Below are 22,106 nucleotides of genomic sequence, written 5' to 3'. Positions count from 1 at the left end.
AAGTATTTTTAGAATAAGTGAAGTTGGCTTGGATAATTGATTGAAGGAACAGTAAAAGTCAAGGAGAAGGGAAATGGTAGAAAACAAGCCATAGAATTTATATACTTTATTCTTTTTACTGTCCCTAGATGTATGTAAGACAAACCATTGGGATGCAGGAAGAATATATTGTAACTTATTTTTTGTATGAAAAATTAAAAATTTAACATTACTCATATTAAGTATGTGGATTGACAGGTGGTCCTCTCCTTAAAAACAATCAGTGTCATGCTTTAGTAAGCCAAGCATGAGGCACTTGTTCCATTTGGATCTATGTATCATTGTGGGTATCTTTTTTTAGCAACGGCAGCTGTTAAAACCTATATAGCAAAATGAATTGAACTTTACAGCCATCCTTCAAATAGTTGTTATCGCACAGAATTAAGCCAAGATTTTTCAAAACAACAAAGCATAGTTAATTATATATTATATTGCATATTATTTTATTCTTTTCAAAAATTTTCATCTGTTTCAATTTCTATTAATAGTTTTTAATGTGTGTTGACTGCTGCTCTAAATAAAAGAGAAAAATAAAGCTCAGAATGATTAACTTACATATAGATACAGACTCCATCAGCGGCAGGATCAGAATTTAGTCACAGTCTTTTAAGTGTTTATAACTTTGCTGTAAACCTAAAAAGGGCTAGGGAAAAATTGGTGGGGGGGGGCGGGGAGGTCAGATATAACAAAACTGAAGCACTGTGTGTGTAACAATGTTAATCAGTGTGACTTAAGGCAGATGATTCATTGTGTCTTAGAAACTGGGACCTTAAAATCCTAACCAGAAGATCTCCACGTGCTCATATTCTCTTTCCCATGCAGTCATGCACCATAGTCCTTTCTCAGTTGTGCCCTGTGTTTCCCTCTCTCAACCGTTGCTAACCACTCCTCCATTTAACTTAAGCATTTCATTGTCAGTTTTCCCTGCCCAGCCCTATGATCTCAGAATTTCAAAGAAACTTAAGACAATCTCTTCTCAGAAATCAAAGTTGGAGACCAGTGCATTAGATCTTTTGGAGAGGACAGTAAGGGTAGAGTTTACGTGCATGGTTCAGAGATTCAGATACAGCATATCTTACGAGACACAAGTGACATAGAATCTCATTTATTTAACTGAAGAGCATATTGGTTTATAGGACTCTAGTTCAGCAATTTTGAACTAGAGTCCTATAGTCTCTTTTTCAGGTAGAATAAACATACTTGTTTTTTGTTTGTCTGCTTTGCTATGAACATGTTCTCCTGTTCCTTTAGATTGCAGTATTCTTTTTATCCTCCTGCCCCATAAAAACATTAAGATGTATTCCTTAAGGAAAATTCCCAAAGTCATCTTATCACAAGTTCTGTATCTACTTTCCAGTTCTCTAATATATATCAATTTTGTATAGTTGACATACAGGCAGTCCTTCCTTTGCACAATTCTGATACACACAAATTTCAGTTACGAAGGTATTTAACTGTGAGTAATTACGTAAAGTACAGACGTTACTGCTGACTCTTCAGTCCACAAATCACTACATAAGTAACAAATGCACATCATGACCAGTGACCAATCATGTCACTTCTTTCAAAGTCTGTCAGTGATTGTTCACTACGCACCTGTTACTGAGTTGATGCACAGGAAGCAAAATGTGTAGTTGTGTTCCCTCCTTGTCTCCCAGTGATAAACTCATGTGATGTTTTACAAAAGTGGATAATCAGAAGAGGGAATTGGCCAACAAAGATTAAAGCACAGCAAAGAAACAAAAGGTGATACTGCTGGAAGTGGAATTTGAATTGAGCATAAATGGAGTTACAGAAGAAGTAGCTGACAGTAGAAATGTTGACACTGGTGCAGTTCAGGAGACCAGATATGCCAAAAGAGGAACTTAACGAAGGTGAACTCATAAATGAGGAAAGTGCTTGTGGCATAAAGGATGAAGAAGTGACACCGGCATAATATTTTACATTAAAAGAACTCTTTGAGATATATCATGATATTAAAAGCACAAAGGCTATCATGTTGGAAGCTGATCCAAGGAGTGTGACCATTCACCACAGCATAGAAAAGGTGCTTGCTCCCTATCATAAGTTGTACTAGGAGAAGGCGACAAGCACTATTCAGACTGCTCTTAATGAGTTTTTTATAATGAAATAACACTTTAAATCTCAATGTTTTTAATTTACAGTATACTAAATAAAGATTACTTTTTACTGTTTTTTCATTTCTCTATACGTTTATAACTGATGGGGAATTTATAATGTTTTGACCAAAAAAATCTTAAAGGTAATGGAACAGTTTTAATTTTTCCCATTGATTTTTAAAATTGCTTCCATAGTTCTGGCTTATGTGTGGTTATTTTTCTCATCCCATACTGCATGCAGAGTAGGAACTGCCTATGTATATGTGTGTGTGCACATAAATATGTATGAATGCGTGCATGTATATAAAGCCTTGATTTGTGTTAAATAACCTTCCCAAACTTGACACACATAAAAAATATTTGGATAGCACACTGTGATATACAAAAGAGATTGCTGTGGCTGAGGGGTAATGTCCAGGAAGCTCTTGCCATCCCACACCTTGCTCAGCTGCCCCAAGGACTGAGGAGATAAATATCTCAAAGACACATGTATACTCATTTAAAGCCCACAGGTTAAAACGCTCCAATGTTGAGAGAATTGTAGACTCCTTGAGGAGGCGGGCCCTCATAGCACTTAGTATGGTATTCTCTGTATATTTTTTGACCTAATTGTATTTGACATATACTATATAATACATAGTTTTCATTGAGATTGCTTTAAAAAGGTAAGAACTGTTAGTGATTTTCCTCAAAGGCACATTTAGTAAATGTCTAAAAATGTTGTATTGTACATGATATTCCCTTTCTACAGTTATTAACCATTGAAATGTGTCCTTTTTATTAGAAATGTCACTGTATAATGAGTGTTAGGAATGCAGAGGTGAAACTGAAACTTGGCACAGGAAATGATAAGTAGGCGTGGGAAAAACAGATTTGTTGTAGAAGAAAGGTATCTGGTAAAAATGTTTCTAATTCTTTTTATGAGCACAAAGCAAATGAAAGGGGACTAGATAAGAAAATGCGATATTAAATTATGTGCATTTTTTTGTTGCACAATGATTGATTCCAGGTCATGTATTTTGATAACCAAATATTGTAAGCTGAAAAAAATTAAAATCAAAATGTTATTTTCAGCATTGTTGAATATTATACTCTTATGCTATTGATGTATTTAACTGCTGTAATAACATGATTTTTGTATTGACATGGTTATATAACATTTAACTAAGAGCTGTCTTTTATATCACTTCCTTGGAACATTTCAGGACTTCAGTGTTGTCTCTCAACCTGTTTTGTTGTAGAACATACGCATTACTTTTTAAAATGGAAGTGTAATCTTGAGAGTTTTCTATTTTGTTTTTTGGAATTCTAGAATTAGGTCATGTTTGTAAGAAAGTAAGTCTTTGAGCAGACTTTTGATTTTTTTTTTAAACCATAGGAAATGTTATGGTGTGCTTTAATTTAAAAATAAGCCAGATTTTTTTAAGGTTTATTGAGATATAGTTAACTAATAAAATTTTAAGATATTTAAAGTATACATCATGATGATTTGATATATGTATACATTGTAAAAGGATTCCTCCCATCTAGTTAAATTAACACATCCATCACCTCACATATTTATATTTTTTCTTTTTTGTTTTTTGATGAAAACATTTAAGTTCTACTCTCTTACTAAATTTCAGTTATATAGTACGGTACTATAAACTGTGGTCACCGTGTTATACATTAGATCCACAAGACTTTATTCATCTTATAGCTGAAAGTTTGTACCCTTTTAGCCCCCAACCCCTGTGAACCACTTTTCTACTTGTTCCTGTGAGTTTGACTTTTTTTTTTCCAGATTCCTCGTGTAAGTGATACATGCAGTATTTCTCTCTCTTTCTGACTTATTTTACTTAGCATAGTGTCCTCAAGGTCCATTATGTTATTGCAAATAGCAGAATTTCCTTTCTTCTTATGGATGAATAATATTTCATCGTGTGTGTGTGTGTGTGTGTGTGTGTGTGTATCACATCTTTATCCATTCATCCATTGATGGACACTTAGGTTATACATGTCTTGGCTGTTGTGAATGAGTAAGCCCCATTTTTGTAATCTAAATTTTACCTTAACCCAGACTGTCGTAGAAATTTGTAGAGCATGCCCGAACTATAAATTTAACTTTATCTGCTTGCTTTCATAATAGGTACATATTTCTCTAAAAATTTAATTTCCATAAAAATGCAACTTTAATAAAAATTAGAAACACCACTATTTTAACAGTTGTTATTCTTATGATTTTTTTTGCTATGGACATGTGTAAACTTTTCTATGTTAAGCAAATATTTTAGAATTAATACATATTTCTTTTATAATCTGACTTATAATTCATTTTATTTTATTTTTTCTATAAATTTATTTATTTATTTTTGGCTGCTTTGGGTCTTCGTTGCTGTGCGCAGGCTTTCTCTAGTTGCAGTGAGTGGGGGATACTCTTCCGTTGTGGTGCACGGGCTTCTCATTGTGGTGGCCTCTCTTTGTTGTGGAGCACAGCCTCTAGGCACGGGGACTTCAGTAGTTGTGGTTCGCGGGCTCAGTGCTTGTAGCTCAGGCTCTAGAGCACAGGTTCAGTAGTTGTGGCACACGGGCTTAGTTGCTCTGCCGCATGTGAGATCTTCCTGGACCAGGGATCGAACCCACGTCCCCCTGCATTGGCAGGCGGATTCTTAACTGCTGTGCCACCAGGAACGTCCCTAATGTCATTTTAAAATACATCTTTAGTTCATAAACTTAATAAAATGTCTATTTCTCCTCTTTTTAGAATATAAAGTTACTTTACAATTATTACAATTTTGTAAAAACATCTTTAAAGAGACTGGATAACTTGGCTTTTTTGTTTTTTAAATACTGCAATTGTTCTCTTTAAGTTTGATCTTTTATTTTAGGACATATTGATACATTTACTTCAAAGCTTTTTCTGCTAGAAGAAATCACCTCAGAAGAATTAAAAGAAAGACTTTCAGCACTCAAGTAAGAAGCTTTACTTTGTGTTGGGAATTTAAAAACTTAATATGATCACTAATTTTCCTTTATCTGTAAATATTGGTTAAGTTTAAATTATTTATTTTCAAGACTTTTAGTCCTTTTTTACATTGAGGTTCCCCCCTGACCCAGTTTGTGATCCATTTCACATTAATCATTTCCATTTCCAAATTAAATGTACTAGTGACACTAGTATTTCTACTTAAGACAAAGGAGGTTAGAACAACAGAGGAGTCTTCCGTCTTGGTAGTGTATGGAAGCCTAAGACTCTTAGCTCTCAGGGATGTATACACTCATTTGGACACCCTAACTTCTAAAAGTTTGTTCTTTTACCAACCATTACTGTACATCAGATTGAAATGAATTTAATTTGCATCTCACAACTTTCCGGGAAGGACTGGTGGTAGTTTTATCTCCATTTTATATATGAGGAAACTGGAACTTGGAATGACTTTCCCCAGAGCATACAGCTGAACTAGGGTGACAACCTTGGTAGTTAATATGTTTGATTCACCTTGAAGGATGGGAAATTGTCCTGACTTTTATTACTTCCATAGTTCCAGTTTTGGGGCTTTTCATAGTTTTTGAAGCCTCCAGATTCAAACTTGAATTCTCTGCTTATACTTAAAAACATCTACTTCTATTATAAGGATTGCTTCTTTTGAGGAGTAACTTTTTATTTACATATGTGAATAGAAAAGCTTTTCTGTGCATTACTCACTGCCTGCTCTACCTCTTCCAATGAAAACCATTTTTAAATAAATAATAAAGGGAAAGAATTTAGGTCTAGAAGAGATACTAAATCTATATATTTCATTTCCCTTTATTCATTTAAAGTACCTCTCAATTTCTCTGGTTACCACCACCATTTCTAAAAGGCAAACTCTTCTGCAGATTAGTTCTACTAAAGGCTTTTTAAACTTTAAAAATATTTTAAACTTATAAACTTCTTAAAAAGTTTATAGTTTCAGTGTAAAATATTGATCTCTTTACAGCTGCTCTCACACAAGCTAAATACTTTATGATTTTGAAGAGAAATCAGAAAATGGCAAAAAATATTATAAGTGAATCAAATTAGAAATAAATTTTGGTGTTTTACATTATTTCATCTGTTGTTTTTTTCTGCTATTGACGATATTTCTCTTTCTGAGGAGCTAAAATTGTTAAGAGTAAGTTTTCTTGTCGCTTAATTTTATATAGATTTCTTCTGTTTAATAGGATATCAAGTTTATTTAACATCCTTCAACACATTCTAAGAAAATTAAGTAGGTAAGTACTTTGGAGGCATTTTGCATTGATATGTCTAATTTTCTTGGGTGAAAATTCATAGAAACTTTGAATATATGTTGTTAGGAATAGATAGAAAATAACCTAGAAATACAGAATTTATTCTACTGTGTCAAAGTTGAAATTGTGAAAATATAAATAAGTAGGTAATATAATAGTCTCTGGCTTCAATGAGCTTGCAATTACATTTTTCTGTAAGGCTATTGTAATGGTTTCCTATTGCCACTATAACAAATTACCACAAACTTAGTGGCTTTAAATAACACAAATTTATTCTATTACAGTTCTGGAGGTCAAAAATCTGAAATCATAAAAAAAAAAAAAAAAAAAAATCTGAAATCATTTTCAGTGGACTAAACTTGTATTAACAGGGCTGGCTCCTTGTGGTGGCTCTGAGGAGACAGTTGTTTCCTCACCTTGATTTTCAGCTTCTAGTGGCTACCTGTATTTCTTTTCTTTTTTAATTGAATTATAGTTGGTGTACAGCATTATGTTAGTTTCAAGTTTACTACATAAACTTGCAAGTGATATGATATTTGCAAACATTGTGAAATGATCGCAATAAGTCTAATAACCATCTGTCCCCATACAAAGTTATTACAATAATATTGATCATATTCTTTATGCTATGTGTTACATCCCTGTGGCTTATTAGTTTTATAACTGGAGGTTTGTACCTCTTAAATCCTCTTCGCCTATTTCTCCCTACACACACCGCCCGCAACCGGCTACCACCCTTTTGTTTCTGTATCTGTAAGTCTGTCTTCATTTTGTTTTGTTTGTTTCTTTTGTTTTTCAGATTCCACATATAAGTAAGTCATGTGGTATTTGTCTTTCTCTGACTTATTTCATGTGGCATAATACCCTCTAGATCCATCCACGTTGTTGCAAATGCAAGATTTCATTTTTTATGACTGAGTAATATTCCATTGTATATATATCACATCTTCCTTATCCGTTTATCAATGAACACTTAATTTGCTTCCATATCTTGGCTATTGTAAATAATACCGCAGTGAACATTGGTGTGCATATATCTTTTTGAATTAATTTTTTTGTATTCTTGTGGTAGATACCCAAGAGTGGAATTGCTGGATCATATGGTAGTTCTATGTTTAATTTTTTGAGGAACCTCCATACTGTTTCCCAAGTGGCTACACCAATTTATAATTCCTCCAACAGTGTACAATGGTTCCTTTTTCTCCACATCCTTGCCAACACTTGTCTTTTTGATGATAGCCATTCTGACAGGCGTGAGGTGGTATCTCATTGTGGTTTTGATTTGAATTTCCCTGATGATTTAGTGATGTTGGGAATCTGTATGTCTTCTTTGGAGAAATACCTATATATCTTAACTTGTAGCCCCTTACTCCATCTTCAAAGTACATCACTCAAATTTTTGCTTTTATTGTCACGTTGCATCCTTAATTTCATTTGCAAAGCCATTGATGGGTAACATTCACAAGTTCTGGAGAGAGGATGTAAACATTCTGGGGGAATATTAGTCAGCCTTCCATAGCTATATTGTGTACATTTTCAAGGTGAGGAAGCAACATAGAGGCTAGTCACTCGGTCCATAGCAAATCTTAGAATATAGATTCTCTCTGTGATCATTTATCAAATCGTTTCATTATACAAACCTTTGCACTCCTTGTCTTACGCCCTTACTAAAAGATAAACTAAAAAACAATTCAAGAATTTGAACAAAAGGTCAAAAACCTCAAAGTTCTAACTCTCCTACTTTTTATGCAACTAGATAGATGTCAGTTTCCTTATTTATAAAATGATGGTGTTGAGTTCGGTGATTTTCAAAGTACTCCTCAGTTCTGAGATTCTGTGACAAGATTTTTGCTTTATATATTCCATTCTTCATGTGAAGTACAATGCTTAAACACTAAATTTGCCAAGTGCTTTTTGAAACTTGAATATCAATATCTTAGCTTATGTATTAGTTTTCAACTGCAGCTGTGACAAATTGCCACAAAATTAGTGTTGACAACAGGAATGTATTATCTTGCAGTTCTGTGAGTCAGGAGGCTAACAGGTCTTCTCAGGCTGAAATCAAGGTGTCATTTTTCTGCCTTCTTTTCTGTAGGCTCTGGGTATGGTCTGTTTCTTTGACTTTTGTATATTCTAGAGGCTACCTGCATTCTTTGGTTTGTGGCGCTCTTCCTTTCCTCCCTTTTCAGACTTTGAAAGGCGAGTTGAGTCCTCCTCGCATCACACCACTCTCACCTCTTTCAAAGCCGTAATCTCCCTCTGAGTCTCTTCTGCCTCCCTCTTCTACATTTTAAGGACTCATCGTTACAGTAAGCCCAGTAAAATAATCTAGGAAAACCTTACATTTTAAAATCAGCTGATTAGGAACCTTGATTTCACTTTAATTCCATCTTAATTCCCCTTTACCATGTAATGTAGCATATTCACAGGCTCTAGGGTTTGGGATGTATGTTTTTGGGGGAGGCCGTTACTGTGCCTACTGATATTTGTAGCCATCCATGTACATTGCTGCCCCCATGCAGCACTTTTGAGATATTCTTTCTTGAACTGTCTCGTTCTCCATGAATTCTCTCTGTAAACCAAAGCATTCTTCTTTTTTAGTGAAGGTTAAGATATAAAGTTTCACTGATAAAAGCTCAGTGTTTGAAATGTTACTTATTCCCACTGTCAAATCAATTATTATTCATTTCCTATATATGGGAATAGAAAATGATTGGGGAAAAAATGCTCTGAGAATAATAGTTCTCTGAACCACTTTTGTCGATACCTATTACTTTTCTGTTTAAAAACAGTAATGAATTAATGAAAAACTTATCAGGTTTGTAGGAAGATCCTTGTAAGTATGACTAGTCCTTATTTTTAATGATAGATTGTGGGAAAGAACTGATATCTTCCATTGTACCTTTGAGCTAGAATGTAAAATCCCCAAAAAAACCCAGTATATTAATCGTATCCCTTTAGCTCTTTATGTTGTTACACTGAATTCCTTAAAGCTTTCTAAAGAGAAAGGGAAAATGTAGATTTGACAGAACTTATTATTGTGACAATAGAGGATCATAATTAAGGGTATGGCCTTTGGTGTTCGACTGCCTGGGTTTATATCCAGGTCCTGCACTCAGAACTTTGGGCAAATTACTTAGCATGTCTGATTTTTGTTTATGTCAAATATGAGGTTAATAATTAATATTATTCCTTAAAGTTTTGTTTTGGAGAATTTAATGATGAGATGGGTATAAACAGTATTGTCGTCGTTGGCTCATGATAAACATTCAGTACCTATTAACTGCTTTGGTTGCTATTATTCTCATGGCCCCTCGTATTGTGATTGTTGCACTGACTGTTTCTGCCACTTTATTTTAAACTTCTCAGTGTAGTGAATTTGTCACATTCACTTTTCTATCTCTGTTCACCTATTAGTAGACAGAAAGTAGGTACAGTGTTTGTTTAATTAATTTAAATGTTGTGTATAGGAATGGTATGTATATGTACTTATGTACTCATATGTATATGTACTTTTCCATATGTGTTGTCCATGAATTAGAGAATTAGGCAGACTGTCTGTTTCCCATTAAATTTTTGAAATTTTACAATTTAACTGATGTAACAGTGAAAAGAAAATAATTATATATCCTGAACTTGGAATAAGAACTAAAATGAGTTGCTGAAAAGGCATGAAAATAGTTTAAAAGATTCTTAAATCTTATTTGGTCATAGAAGTGTTATTAGAGTTGGTGTCCCATTCCCCTAATTGTTTTCTGTTCTATTAATATATTATGATTAAGAAAGTGCTGTTGAATTTGACACAGTGAACCAATGAGTTGAGTTTCCTTGTGTGGATTTAGCTTGCAGGAGGGCTCCTACTTGTTGTCTCACGCAGCAGAAGATTCTTCACTCCTGATCTACAAGACCTCTGATGGAAAAGTTACTAGGACAGCGTACAATTTGCATAAAACACATTACAGCCTTCCTGGTGTGCCTTCCAGTCTCTCAGTTCCCTGGGTCCCGTTAGACCCCAGTCTCTTATTACCATATCATATCCATCATGGAAGAATACCTTGTACTTTTCCACCTAAATCACAAGGTCCCACAACACAACAACAAAAGGTAAGATCTTTTTGAAATTAAATGTTTGATTAGGTTGTTTATTATTAATCTGTTTCACTGACTATAAAATATTTCAACCTGATGTCCACATTTGCCATGTTAATCACAACACCATTCTAAAAATAATATCTATAGGAAGTATAGATAAAGTTGTACGCTCTACTGAACCCAGTCATCATGTCAATGGAACTTTTTATTTCTGTAAGGTTTATGAGTCAACTAAAGAAAATTCTATTAGACTCCCCAGTGAGGGCATGGGTAAGGCAACCACATAGTTAAATGCCTATGTGCCTATGAAAAGAAAAGTTATAATTTTTTTGCAAGTTTTATTTATGTATACTGTTTCATTTCATTAAATATTTGAGGCAATTTGCAGAATACATGCAATAAAATTACAATGATACAATTAAAAATTAATAAGTAGGATAAGGGAAAATATAAAAGCAAGTGTTAGTAATTAGTGACTGCAGTACCTTATTAAAAGTACAATAGGGACTTCCCTGGTAGCACAGTTGTTAAGAATCCACCTGCCAATGCAGGGGACAGGGGTTCGAGCCCTGGTCCGGGAAGATCCCACATGCTGCAGAGCAGCTAAGCCCGTGCACCACAACTACTGAGCCTGCACTCTAGAGCCTGCGCGCCACAACTGCTGAAGCCCGTGCGCCTAGAGCCCGTGCTCCACAACAAGAGAAGCCACCACAGTGAGAAGCCCGCACACCGCAATGAAGAATCATCCCTGGTCGCCGCAACAAAGACCCAATGCAGCCAAAATTAAATAAATAAATAAATAAATAAATAATTTTAAAGTACAATAAAATGTTAAGATGTAAATTGTGTTTTAACGCTAAGTATTTTATCACTCAATATTTTAGTTATAATTAATGTTATGCTCTTTATAGAACCCTTCCCCAGAAATACCAGTTGAATGATATTTCTCTATCTGAAACTTTTGTAAAACTATGGTTTAGAGATACTCTTTACCATGTCACTCATTCTTTATATCATGTAAGAAGTTCCAGTTTGAGTTTAGTTGAAGGAAAAGTTTTATTCTCTACAAGTGAATCTGACTGTTCAGTCAGCAGTAACACAGTACATTTTCCTTCCCTGCTGCCAAAAATCTTTGAACCAAAATTATTGTCTGAGTTCTCTACTCTTCTCAATATGTTTACCACAGAACATCTATCACGTGTATGTTTTTCACTTCTCCATTCTAATGTTATTACTGAGAGGATCCTTTTAGAAATGACAACTTCTTATACATTCTTAGTTGACTTTGGCCAAGAAAATATATAAATGTGGTTAACTAGTTGGGACAAGTGAAAGAATGGAGAAAGTGAGTTATTAGTATTTTAAGCCATTTTAGCTACAGTTTTTGTTGGCTATTTCCAGTTTAAATTTAATATAAGTAGTGATTTTTATAACCTCCTGAGGCAACATTTTCTTAACTTAAAAATAATAATTGAAAACTTTTTTTGAAGAGTTTATGTTATTTCTAAGAGAATGATTTTGTTTTAACTTAGAAAAATCTGATGATAGTTTCACCTGTAACATTTAACTGTGTGAGTGGCTTATTCCTCTTTAGTGAAAATGAACAGTTTAATGTCTTGACACAATTCCATGTTTTCAGGATTTGACCACATAAATATAAACAGCTTAATTATGTATATGCTGAGCATTTGTTGATTTGTGTTTTTTTGAAGATATTTCATGCATTCAGTCCAAGGACAAATCCTTAGTGAGATTGTCTAGGACCAGGTTGTTGTACAGCCAAACATTAGGTACAGTAGACAATTAGCTAACTAGTGCTTGGTTTGATGTTTTTTTAAGCCCATGGAAAGTTTTTGGTGATCTCTTACACATCTCCCTACAATCTGGCCCTACATATGTAGGAATTGCCCCCATCTTTCTCCCTTACTTTCTCCTAGAGAGGCCATGGGAATGAGACTTTCTAATCCTACCAAGCTAATAAGCACAGACAGGGATTCCAGCTTTAGCAGCAAAGGAAAAGACAAGAGCTTCAGGAAACCCTGGGATGTAAGATCTTATATGGAACAGAAATGATCTACTTATTTCATGATGTAAAAACTCATATGACAGATATCTCTGCCTCTAATACGATTCCTTAGTCCCTAGTCCACTTGAACTCAGATGTCACCTTTGTGTAGTAGTACCTTAAGCACTAATCCTGAGAGATACCCCAGTAGAGCCTGTGTCTGCCTCTTTTTGCATCAAGCAGAGCTTAATAGGAGGATCCCATTTGCTTCCTGTGCTACTCCAGACTTCTGATTCTAGTCTTTTTATAATGGCTCTGTGCCTATCCCTTTTCTCCTTCCACAACTTCTGCTATAAATATGGATCTCTCTCTCACACACACACACACACACACACACACGCTCATGCTCATACACACATACACATATAGGGTCAAAATGCTTTCAATGTGGTAGATATAATTAGTGTGGTCAGTATACTTTTATAGTAAATACCAGTTGAGTGGGGAGTGGTATACATAATATAAAAATCACAGCAATTTTTTAATCTATATGTTAAAAAATTCTTCAGATTCAGACAGACAGACTGGCAGACTCAAACCCTAACTCAAATTTGTTTTTTCTAACCATCTAATTGTAAACCAAAAAATGCCCCTAAAGAGACAAGATACTAGGTGAGGGTAGCTGGAGTTTGATTCATTCTTAGTGAGCCAGTAGCCTCTTGGGGCAATTTCTGTTGTATAAGGAATATGAGAGAGTGTGATTGGAATTACAATCATTTCCAGGTCTGAAACACACTGGAGAAGATGTGAGAAATAGAAGGGGGTGCAAGGTCACTAAAGAAAATAGAGGTAGATATGGACAAGTTCTGGGAAAATGGTTTCAGGCTGTACGGCTTTTGTCCTTCTCTGTAATGCCTGGCTTTCTCCATTATCCCATTTTAAAAATTTATACCTTCCAGTGGCCAAGGGGATGACAGTATTTCCAGACCTCATCTTCAGTGGGACTGCAATTAGCAAGGGATTGCATCCTAAGAATACACTCTCTTCCCTAGACTGTGTGAGCTAGAAAGTGGGATTGAGTAGCAACTTGTGCTGAGGAAGAGTAGATATTAAGGTAGAACCAGCACCCCAGCAAAGCTTCTTCCCCCTGCTTCCCTTCTTCCTCTTTTCCCATCCTCTGTAATTACCTTCCAATTTTTCCTTTCCCCTTTTCTTTCTTTCTTTCTTTCTTGCTCTTCCAGCCTCTCAACTCAAATTGGGGTCTTTTTTCTTTTCCCTTCGTTTCCCTTTTATTCTTTTTATCCTCCTTTTTTGGACTCTTCTGTTTTTCTTACTCTGTCTCTCTCCATTTCATAATTTCTTCTCTCTCTTTACCACCTCTGACCTTCTTGTATTTCCTTTCCCTCCCTTCCTATTTTTCATTTCTCCTGCCCTTCAGTTTCATTATTGTAAGCACATTTCTCTAAAGGCCTGTCATTCCTTCATTTTCTCATTTAGCGTTTCAAACTTTCCTAAATCTAGCACAAAGTGTGGTTTTCCTCTTCACTTCTCTCCGTTTACCCTTATGTATCTCCTTCCCTGATTGTTATTTGAAAGTTTCATACTTTAAAACTCTGTCAGATTAAAGCTTGCTTAGAAGCAGTTAAGTGGCTAGGGATTAAAAATATATAAAGGACCATTTGCAAGGAAATTAGTCCATGTGTAAATAATAGAGTTGACTGTGTTTAAGAATGTTGTAAACATGTTAAGCCATCCTGTTCTTTGCTTCATCTCTTAGGTTGGTGGAACAAGAATGCCTACCCGCAGCGGCAGGAATTCAGTTTCCATGGAAACCAAAAGTCTGCCTGCTCAGCAAGTTGAAAATGAAGGAGTGGCTCCAAGTAAAAGAAAAATAACTTAAGGACTGTACCATGGAAAAGAAGAAAAACCAGTTATCACGACAATCAATTTAGAAAAGTTTGAGGGGAAATATACCTGAAAGATCTGTAGGCAAGAGGAATGTTTTTCTTTTACTGTTCTTGAGAGTTTTTATAGTGCCTTGAAAATACACATTGACTATGTGAAGCAGTGATCCAACTAAAATGGAATGTTGTGCTCTTAACACCTGATGTTTGAGGAGACTCCAGATATGGTTTAACATTATCGTGGCAGGGAAATAAAGAGAGAAGAAAATATTTTTATAGTAGACCTTTTGCAAAAAATTTTAAGTAGGAAAATAATTTGCTTTTTTTCGAGAGCAATATTTATCATTATGTATTATGTTAATAATTTGAGTTGTATTGCTGGTCTGTTGAGGTTGGCTCAAAAGGTTAAATCTTGCCACTGTCAGAGATAATTTTGAACTACATAAACCTTATTTGTGACCCATTTGACAGTTTTTATATACTACTTTAAAATGATGATTGATGCAGGTTAAAGAAGTTAATATCTTGAAAAACTTGGTGAAATTCCATTGCAGAAGCCAAAAAGGAAAATAAAAAACCCTCTGCCTCTGAAAATTCACAAGTAAGTTAACAGCTTTTTATTGGGCAGTCATCAGTTTAAAAAGAAAAAACTCTTGTGGTGTAACAGGTTCGGGGACGAATGCCTCTATCTCTTGGCACAAATCCTGGCTAAGTGTTGAAATAGGCTACTAAAAGCAAAGAGATGAGTATAGTTTCCAGAAAAATATCATATTTCAACCAACAAGGCTAATGTGTGGTAAAACGGAAGGTATTTTTCTTCATCTACACTGATTCATTTAAATTTTTCAGGACCGTGGAGATGAATTTGGAAAAAGGCATGATCAATTGATGTTATTGTAGTCAATAATAAGAAGGGATGGACTTAAGAAGGGATGGACTTATTTAACTTTTGTATTCCTCTTCTTTAATGTGCACTAAGTATGTGCATCTTTTGTAAAATACAAGCTTTGTAATATAGGGCAATATTTGCTGTGTTTTTGGAATTTTTTATGCATTTTATATTAATATAAGAAACTAGTCCTAGAAACCTTCTCAACTGTTATAAATAGCAGTTAAGTATTTTATTTACTACCAAGTTTTGATTTTTGTGGTTGGTTATAAAATTTTTTAAAAATTAATGAGCAATTACTAGTAAAATTGTTTTATGCATTTTAATATGTAGTTTCCTCATCCTGCCATTCCCATTTTAAAATATTGAGCTTGGTTTTCAGTGGTCTTGATCTTTTTTTAATTTTGTCACATACCCATATTTCCCAGAAATATTCCAGCTGTGAGTTATTTGGCAGTGAACCAAGGGAGAGGCAGGGATTCCCTTGGAATTTGCTCTTTTAAAAAAACTAAACAATGATGGCTTCAGACTTCTGAATACCAGAAAGAGCTGGCTTTCATTTTTTTAGTATACTTTTTACTTAGTAAAATGTGTGATCTTACAGGTGGTTATTTGGAAATTATCTTAGCCATCTATCTGAGTAACCGTGATAATATAAAGCTAGACTTTGTTTTCCACTTGTGCTTTATCAAGCCTCTTTTTTCTAATGTATATTTGATCTTGTATTGTGTTCTTTTTCTTGATTTTTAGTACTGAGAATGTATAAGCAAGAAAGTGACATTGACAGTATGAGCAAAGATTTAAAAAAAAAAACAGACTCAATGTTGGCAAGGATGTGATGAGCCTGACCCACTTATATCTCTGAGGTGAAGGTACAGACATTTCGTTCAGTAAGTGTATGAGTGCATCTGTACTGTATGCCACACAACCTAAAGTAGGTCCTTATGTTTACCCTCTGATAAAATTCTTTTTTCATATATCACAATATTTGTTTTCTTAACTTACTGTCTTTCTTCTTGAATAGAATACAAGCTATGCCAGGGTAGGGCATATTTGTTTTGTTCACTAATATGTAACAAACACCTAATACAGTGTCTGTTGTAGTTGCTCAGTAGATAGAAGTTGAATGTAGGAATAAATGAATATGTCTGGGTATCGAGGATAGATTTTTTTTTCCTCAGGAGCTAACATTCTAGTGGAAGACCCATGCTGATCTATGTGATAAGTGCCCTGATAAAGGACTATAAGAAAGTCATCTAATCTGGACCTGATAATTAAGGAAGGTTCTGAGATAAACCTTGAGCTGAGTCTTTTAAAAAAGAGTAAGAGTTATAAGGAAAGAATGAAAGATCTTCCACAATGAAAGAAAGCAGCCTATGCAAAGGTGAAAGATGGCCAGATTGTAGGCTGTGAACGTGGAGATGAGAGAAAAAGCTATAGGACACAACAGACGTGCCATGCTATGACATTTGAATTTTGTCCTGTGCAATGTGGGAACCAGTAGTGATTTTTTAATAAAAATAAATAACATGATCAGATATATTCTTCAAAAAGTTCTTATTGGCATTAATCTAGAGAATGGAATGGAGCTGGGAAAGACTATAGGGAAGGAGAAAAGTTGCAAAGGTATGTTATCAAAATTGAAAAATGGTAAAGGCCCTGAACTAAAGCAATAAGAGTAGGGATGGGGAACTTCCCTGGCAGTCCAGTGGTTAAGACTCGGTGCTTCCACTGCAGGGGGCGCAGGTTCAATCCCTGGTCGGGGAACTAAGATCCCACATGCCGTGTGGTGCGGCAAAAACAAAAAAAAAGTAGGGATGGGCTCAAGTGATGGAAGAAAAAAAATGATAACTTGGTGATATAGTTGGTAGGGAGAGTCAAATATGACTTCCAGGTTCCTCATATGGGATACTGGGTAAATAACTTACTTACTGAGAAAGTACGAGGAGGAGTGTGATTAGAGTGGAGAGAGAGCCCACTTAAAATGGTCGTTTCCATTCACCACTTGTATTCCTCGGATTCTGGGTCTGGGTGTGCCATTATGGCCTCATAACAAGTTAGCCCAAAACTTACTAGTTAAAACTACAAATAATCATTATCTCAGAGTTTCTGTGGGTCAGGATTCCAGGTACAGCTTAGCTGGGTGCCTCTGGCTCAAGGCCTCATAAAGTTGCAGTCAAGCTGTTGGCTAGGGCTGCGGTCATCCGAAGGCTTGCGTGGGCCTGGAGCATCTGCTTCCAAGGAAGCTGTCTCGTGGCATCAGTGGAAGTTCTCAGTCTCTTGTTGGCTCTTAGCAGAAAGCCTCAGGCTCACCACATGTACCTCTCTATAGGTCTGCTTGAGTGTCCTCTTGACGTAGCAGCTGCTTACCCCAGAGAGAGCAATCCAAGACAGAGCAAGGAGGAAGCCACAGTGTCTTTTAAGGCCTAGGCCTGGAAGTCAAATACTGTCATTTATGCCATAGTCTCCTTGTTAGAACTAAGTCCACACTCAGGCTTCACCTCGTGAAGGAAGGAGTATAAAAAGATTTAGTGGACATGTTTTTAAACCTTCACAAATGCCATGAACATTTTAGGCATACAGAAGAAATAGGTTTACGGTGGAGAGAAAAAGAGAGGACACTTTTAAAAAATTCCTTATTACCAACATGTTAAATCTGACATAGAGATAGTTGGTGTCAAAGATAGTTGCTCATTTGAGTTTTAAACTCAAGAGAGAGAAGCCTGATCTCTTTAGTACAGATTTGGGAATTGTTGGTGTATCTGTGGTGATTGAAATCAGAAAAAAGGATGACATCGCAGTAATGAGTGAAATGAAGAAAGGACCATGAATAGAGCCCCAGGAAGAGCCATAGTACTTCAGTAAAAGGAGAAGTTTCGTAAACCTGGCTACAATGGAAGTCAGATTTATGAATGTTAAGGAATGAGAAAGTGAGGTGGAAACAATGAAAATCTTTATTGCAAAACTTGGAAATAGCTCTGTTTGGATCTTCTTTTGCAACTGCAAAGGAAGTTAACCTATTCCTTTCCATTTCTACTTGGATTTTGTGTTTGGACACCATGAACGTTTTAGAGATAATAGAAGGAGGCACAGGTTTAAGGTAGAGAGGGGAGAGAACACTTTTTAATATTTTATTACCAACATGCTAAATATGAAGTTCTTGATGGACATGCTGGTAGAGATATTAAGATGTTTTTCATGTTTTATAGGCATATGGTAGGTACTTTTTTTTTAACATCTTTATTGGAGTATAATTGCTTTACAATGGTGTGTTAGTTTCTGCTTTATAACAAAGTGAATCAGCTATACATATACATATATCCCCGTATCTCCTCCCTCGTGGTCTCCCTCCCACCCTCCCTATCCCACCCCTCTAGGTGGTCACAAAGTACTGAGCTGATCTCCCTGTGCTATGCGGCTGCTTCCCACTAGCTATCTATTTTACATTTGGTAGTATAAAATAAAGTCCATGCCACTCTCTCACTTTGTCCCAGCTTACCCTTCCCCCTCCCTGTGTCCTCAAGTCCATTATCTACATCTGTGTCTTTATTCCTGTCCTGCCCCTAGGTTCTTCAGAACCATTGTTTGTTTGTTTTTTTTAAGATTCCATATATATGTGTTAGCATACGGTATTTGGTATTTGTTTCTCTCTTTCTGACTTACTTCACTCTGTATGACAGACTCTAGGTCCATCCACCTCACTACAAATAACTCAATTTCATTTCTTTTTATGGCTGAGTATGGTAGGTACTTTTTAATCAGACCTTAAGAGTATTTGATGTCAGGATTTATCGAGTTTCTCACTGAGATGTGGAAATAAAGGGTATGCATTTCATTGATCCTTCCACTCTTGCAGTCTTCCCGCGTCTAGTGTCCAGACTTCTTATGAAAGTACATAAGGGCAGACACACAAGCATCTATCTGGGGATTGGGTCCGATCTGCTAAGCAAAGCTTACTGAAAGAGTCGAGGCCCAGACATATATTTCTAGGATTGGTCTCCAGGTTGCTTCAACAAATAGGAAGATTCAGTTACTTTGGCGTATATGTTTGCTTTCAGTATATGAGCTACTGTTAGAAAGTGATCAAGCAAGGACCTACCAAGGGTTAGTTTTTAATTGTTGTACATGCATGGTATAACACGGTTAATTCTCTAAGGAACTGGGGTTGGGGGGAAGCCTGAATGAAAATTAATTGCTGTTTTGGAAGTGAAGAAACCTAAAGAATCTGTGGTTAGTGGCTTGAATTACTCCTTCCCTTTTGCATGTTACTCTTAAAAGGCACACTCCAGTAAGGCAGTGCCACACAATTGCCATGGGTCTCAGGTCTCTCCCAAGCCCTGCATTAATGCAACATCTGCTCCAGTCAGGCTTTACCAACACAAAAAGTAGCCATTCTTGTCCCTACCTGCATGCTTTTACACATAAAGCTACATCTGCTTGCATTTATTCATGCCTCTCAAAACTTTGCCTGTCCTCTGTTGAATTGATAATGTGTATTTGAGCATCTATTGTAATACATTATACCAGTCTCTTGAGATTTAAAGATAAATAAGATTGGTTTCTGCCTTAAGGGTATTACCTAATCTAGTTGGGGAGATAGGTATGCACAATTAGCTATAATACAGAGCAGAATATGCAAGTGACATAATAGTGAAGGGAGTAAGAAAAAAGGATACTTGGAAGTAAACAGAAACTCATGGTAGAAATGACTTTTAAGCTTTGTTTGAAAGACAAGTAAAATATCACTGTGGATTAAAAGGAAGCAAAGCATTAGGGCATGAGGGAAATTCTTATGAAAAGAGCTAGTTTTAGGAAATAACGAATATGCTTATATAATAAGCATGGAGGTAAAGGATGATAAATGGAAGATGAAGTTGAAGAGGTAAGTTAAAGCTTGATAGCGGAAGGTATTGACTGTTATTTCCAGATAGTTTGATTTGATTCTAAAAACAATGAAGAGGGCTTCCCTGGTGGTGCAGTGGTTAAGAATCCGCCTGCCAATGCAGGGGACACGAGTTCGAGCCCTGGTCCGGGGAGATCCTACATGCTGTGGAGCAACTAAGCCTGTGTGCCACAACTACTGAGCTTGCACTCTAGAGCCTGCGAGCCACAACTACTGAGCCCGTGTGCCACAACTACTGAAGCCCTCGCGCCTAGAGCCCGTGCTCTACAAGAGAAGCCACGGCAACAAGAAGCCCATGCACCACAACAAAGAGTAGACCCGGCTCACCGCAACTAGAGAAGTCCCGCACGTGGCAAAAAAGACCCAACCAGCCAAAAATAAATAAATTTATTAAATCAATCAATCAATCAATAAAAGCAATGAAGATTTATTGAAGGCTTTTTGAGCAAGATGACATGATCAGTTTTAGGAATTACAATATAAAGGTTTATTTAGAAAGGAAAAAGTCTTCATACTATTTTACAGTATGAAAATATCGGAGAACATGGATGGGGTGAACAGACAACTAGTTATGTTTTCAACCAAATGTTGGCAGTACAATTAAGGTGATATCCTACAGAACCTATAGACTGAAAATGTGGGTCTGCAACTTAGAAAGAAACAGGAAGGTGGGGACCCACCTTTGGGCTGACATACCAAAAAATTGCGGCATTTCTGCAACCAAGATGGCTTTTTTTTTTTTTTAACTCTTTTTTCTTCCACTTCCCCTTTATTTGAGTCAAGGGGCTAGGAGTTTGGTTACATACCAGATTAATTGAACAAATAAATACATTGAGAATAATGGGAAAGAGGAAGGCAAGAATAAACCCTGTAGTATTGGTTTGGAATTGGAAATGAAATCATGGTACTTAATATATAGAGAGATGGAGACATAGATGTGTGTGTGTACATATGCATACATATTTCCTAATTCTGCTGAAAGGGTCTAGAAGCAATGGCACTCTAGTAGTAATGAGCACACCTAGCATCAGCACCCAGATCTTGGTTTCCAAGTCCCATTCTTCACTTAAAGAAACTGGGGCTCCTTGGAGAAATTACTAATTCCAAGAATGGGGAAGGGAAGCTGTAAGATGAACCTGGAAGTGTGAAAATGCTCAAGGAATGATGAGTGCATGTCAAAAGAACACAGGAGCTAGCTTAAAGGAGTTCCCAGGTCGGTTGTAGTTTGAGCATGAAATAATGAGAGTAACAGATTGAAATCCTTTGAGTAAAATAGTAGTCCACAAGCTCATACAGATATGAGTGAATTTAAAAATGGGGCAAAAGAGAATATTATGTGGTAGAATGCCAATCAGTTAATCTAGAGAGAATGATGGAATTAGAGAAGTCACAATTTGCAACCATTATAATAATAATAAAGCTAAAAATCATCAAAGGATAAATGCAGTGGGTGAAAATTTGATGGCAAATAGGAATACTTCATAGTCTTAAAGAACCTCACTGCCAGATAGTTATTATTATTAATAAGTATAACATGCTTATTAGTTTTTTTGTTTTTTTTTAAATAATTTTTTTTTTTTTAAATATTTATTTATTTATTTATGGCTGTGTTGGGTCTTCGTTTCTGTGTGAGGGCTTTCTCCAGTTGTGGCAAGCGGGGGCCACTCTTCATTGCGGTGCGCGGGCCTCTCACTATTGTGGCCTCTCTTGTTGCGGAGCACAGGCTCCAGACGCGCAGGCTCAGTAGCTGTGGCTCACGGGCCCAGTCGCTCCGCGGCATGTGGGATCCTCCCAGACCGGGCTCGAACCCGTGTCCCCTGCATTGGCAGGCAGACTCTCAACCACTGCGCCACCAGGGAAGCCCCCATGCTTATTAGTTTACTTAATGCTGAAGAAACCTGGC

General features: G+C 36.1%; 1 protein-coding gene across 1 annotated transcript in view; it reads left to right on the top strand.

Moving 5' to 3' along the window:
* Window positions 1–14,708, top strand: part of ICE2 (interactor of little elongation complex ELL subunit 2) — a 65,344-nt gene extending 50,636 nt beyond the window's left edge. The window contains exons 12-15 of the mRNA XM_065871480.1: window positions 5,027–5,111; window positions 6,342–6,392; window positions 10,253–10,514; window positions 14,285–14,708. Coding sequence (XP_065727552.1) covers window positions 5,027–5,111; window positions 6,342–6,392; window positions 10,253–10,514; window positions 14,285–14,407 — 521 coding nt within the window. The 3' untranslated portion in view covers window positions 14,408–14,708. The remainder of the gene's footprint in view (window positions 1–5,026; window positions 5,112–6,341; window positions 6,393–10,252; window positions 10,515–14,284) is intronic.
* Window positions 14,709–22,106: the final 7,398 nt, after the last annotated feature.

This window comes from Phocoena phocoena, chromosome 2, assembly GCF_963924675.1.
Source record: "Phocoena phocoena chromosome 2, mPhoPho1.1, whole genome shotgun sequence".
NCBI lineage: Eukaryota > Metazoa > Chordata > Mammalia > Artiodactyla > Phocoenidae > Phocoena > Phocoena phocoena.
The sequence above is the reverse complement of the archived record's forward strand: the minus strand, read 5'-3'. Positions and strand labels throughout refer to the sequence as shown.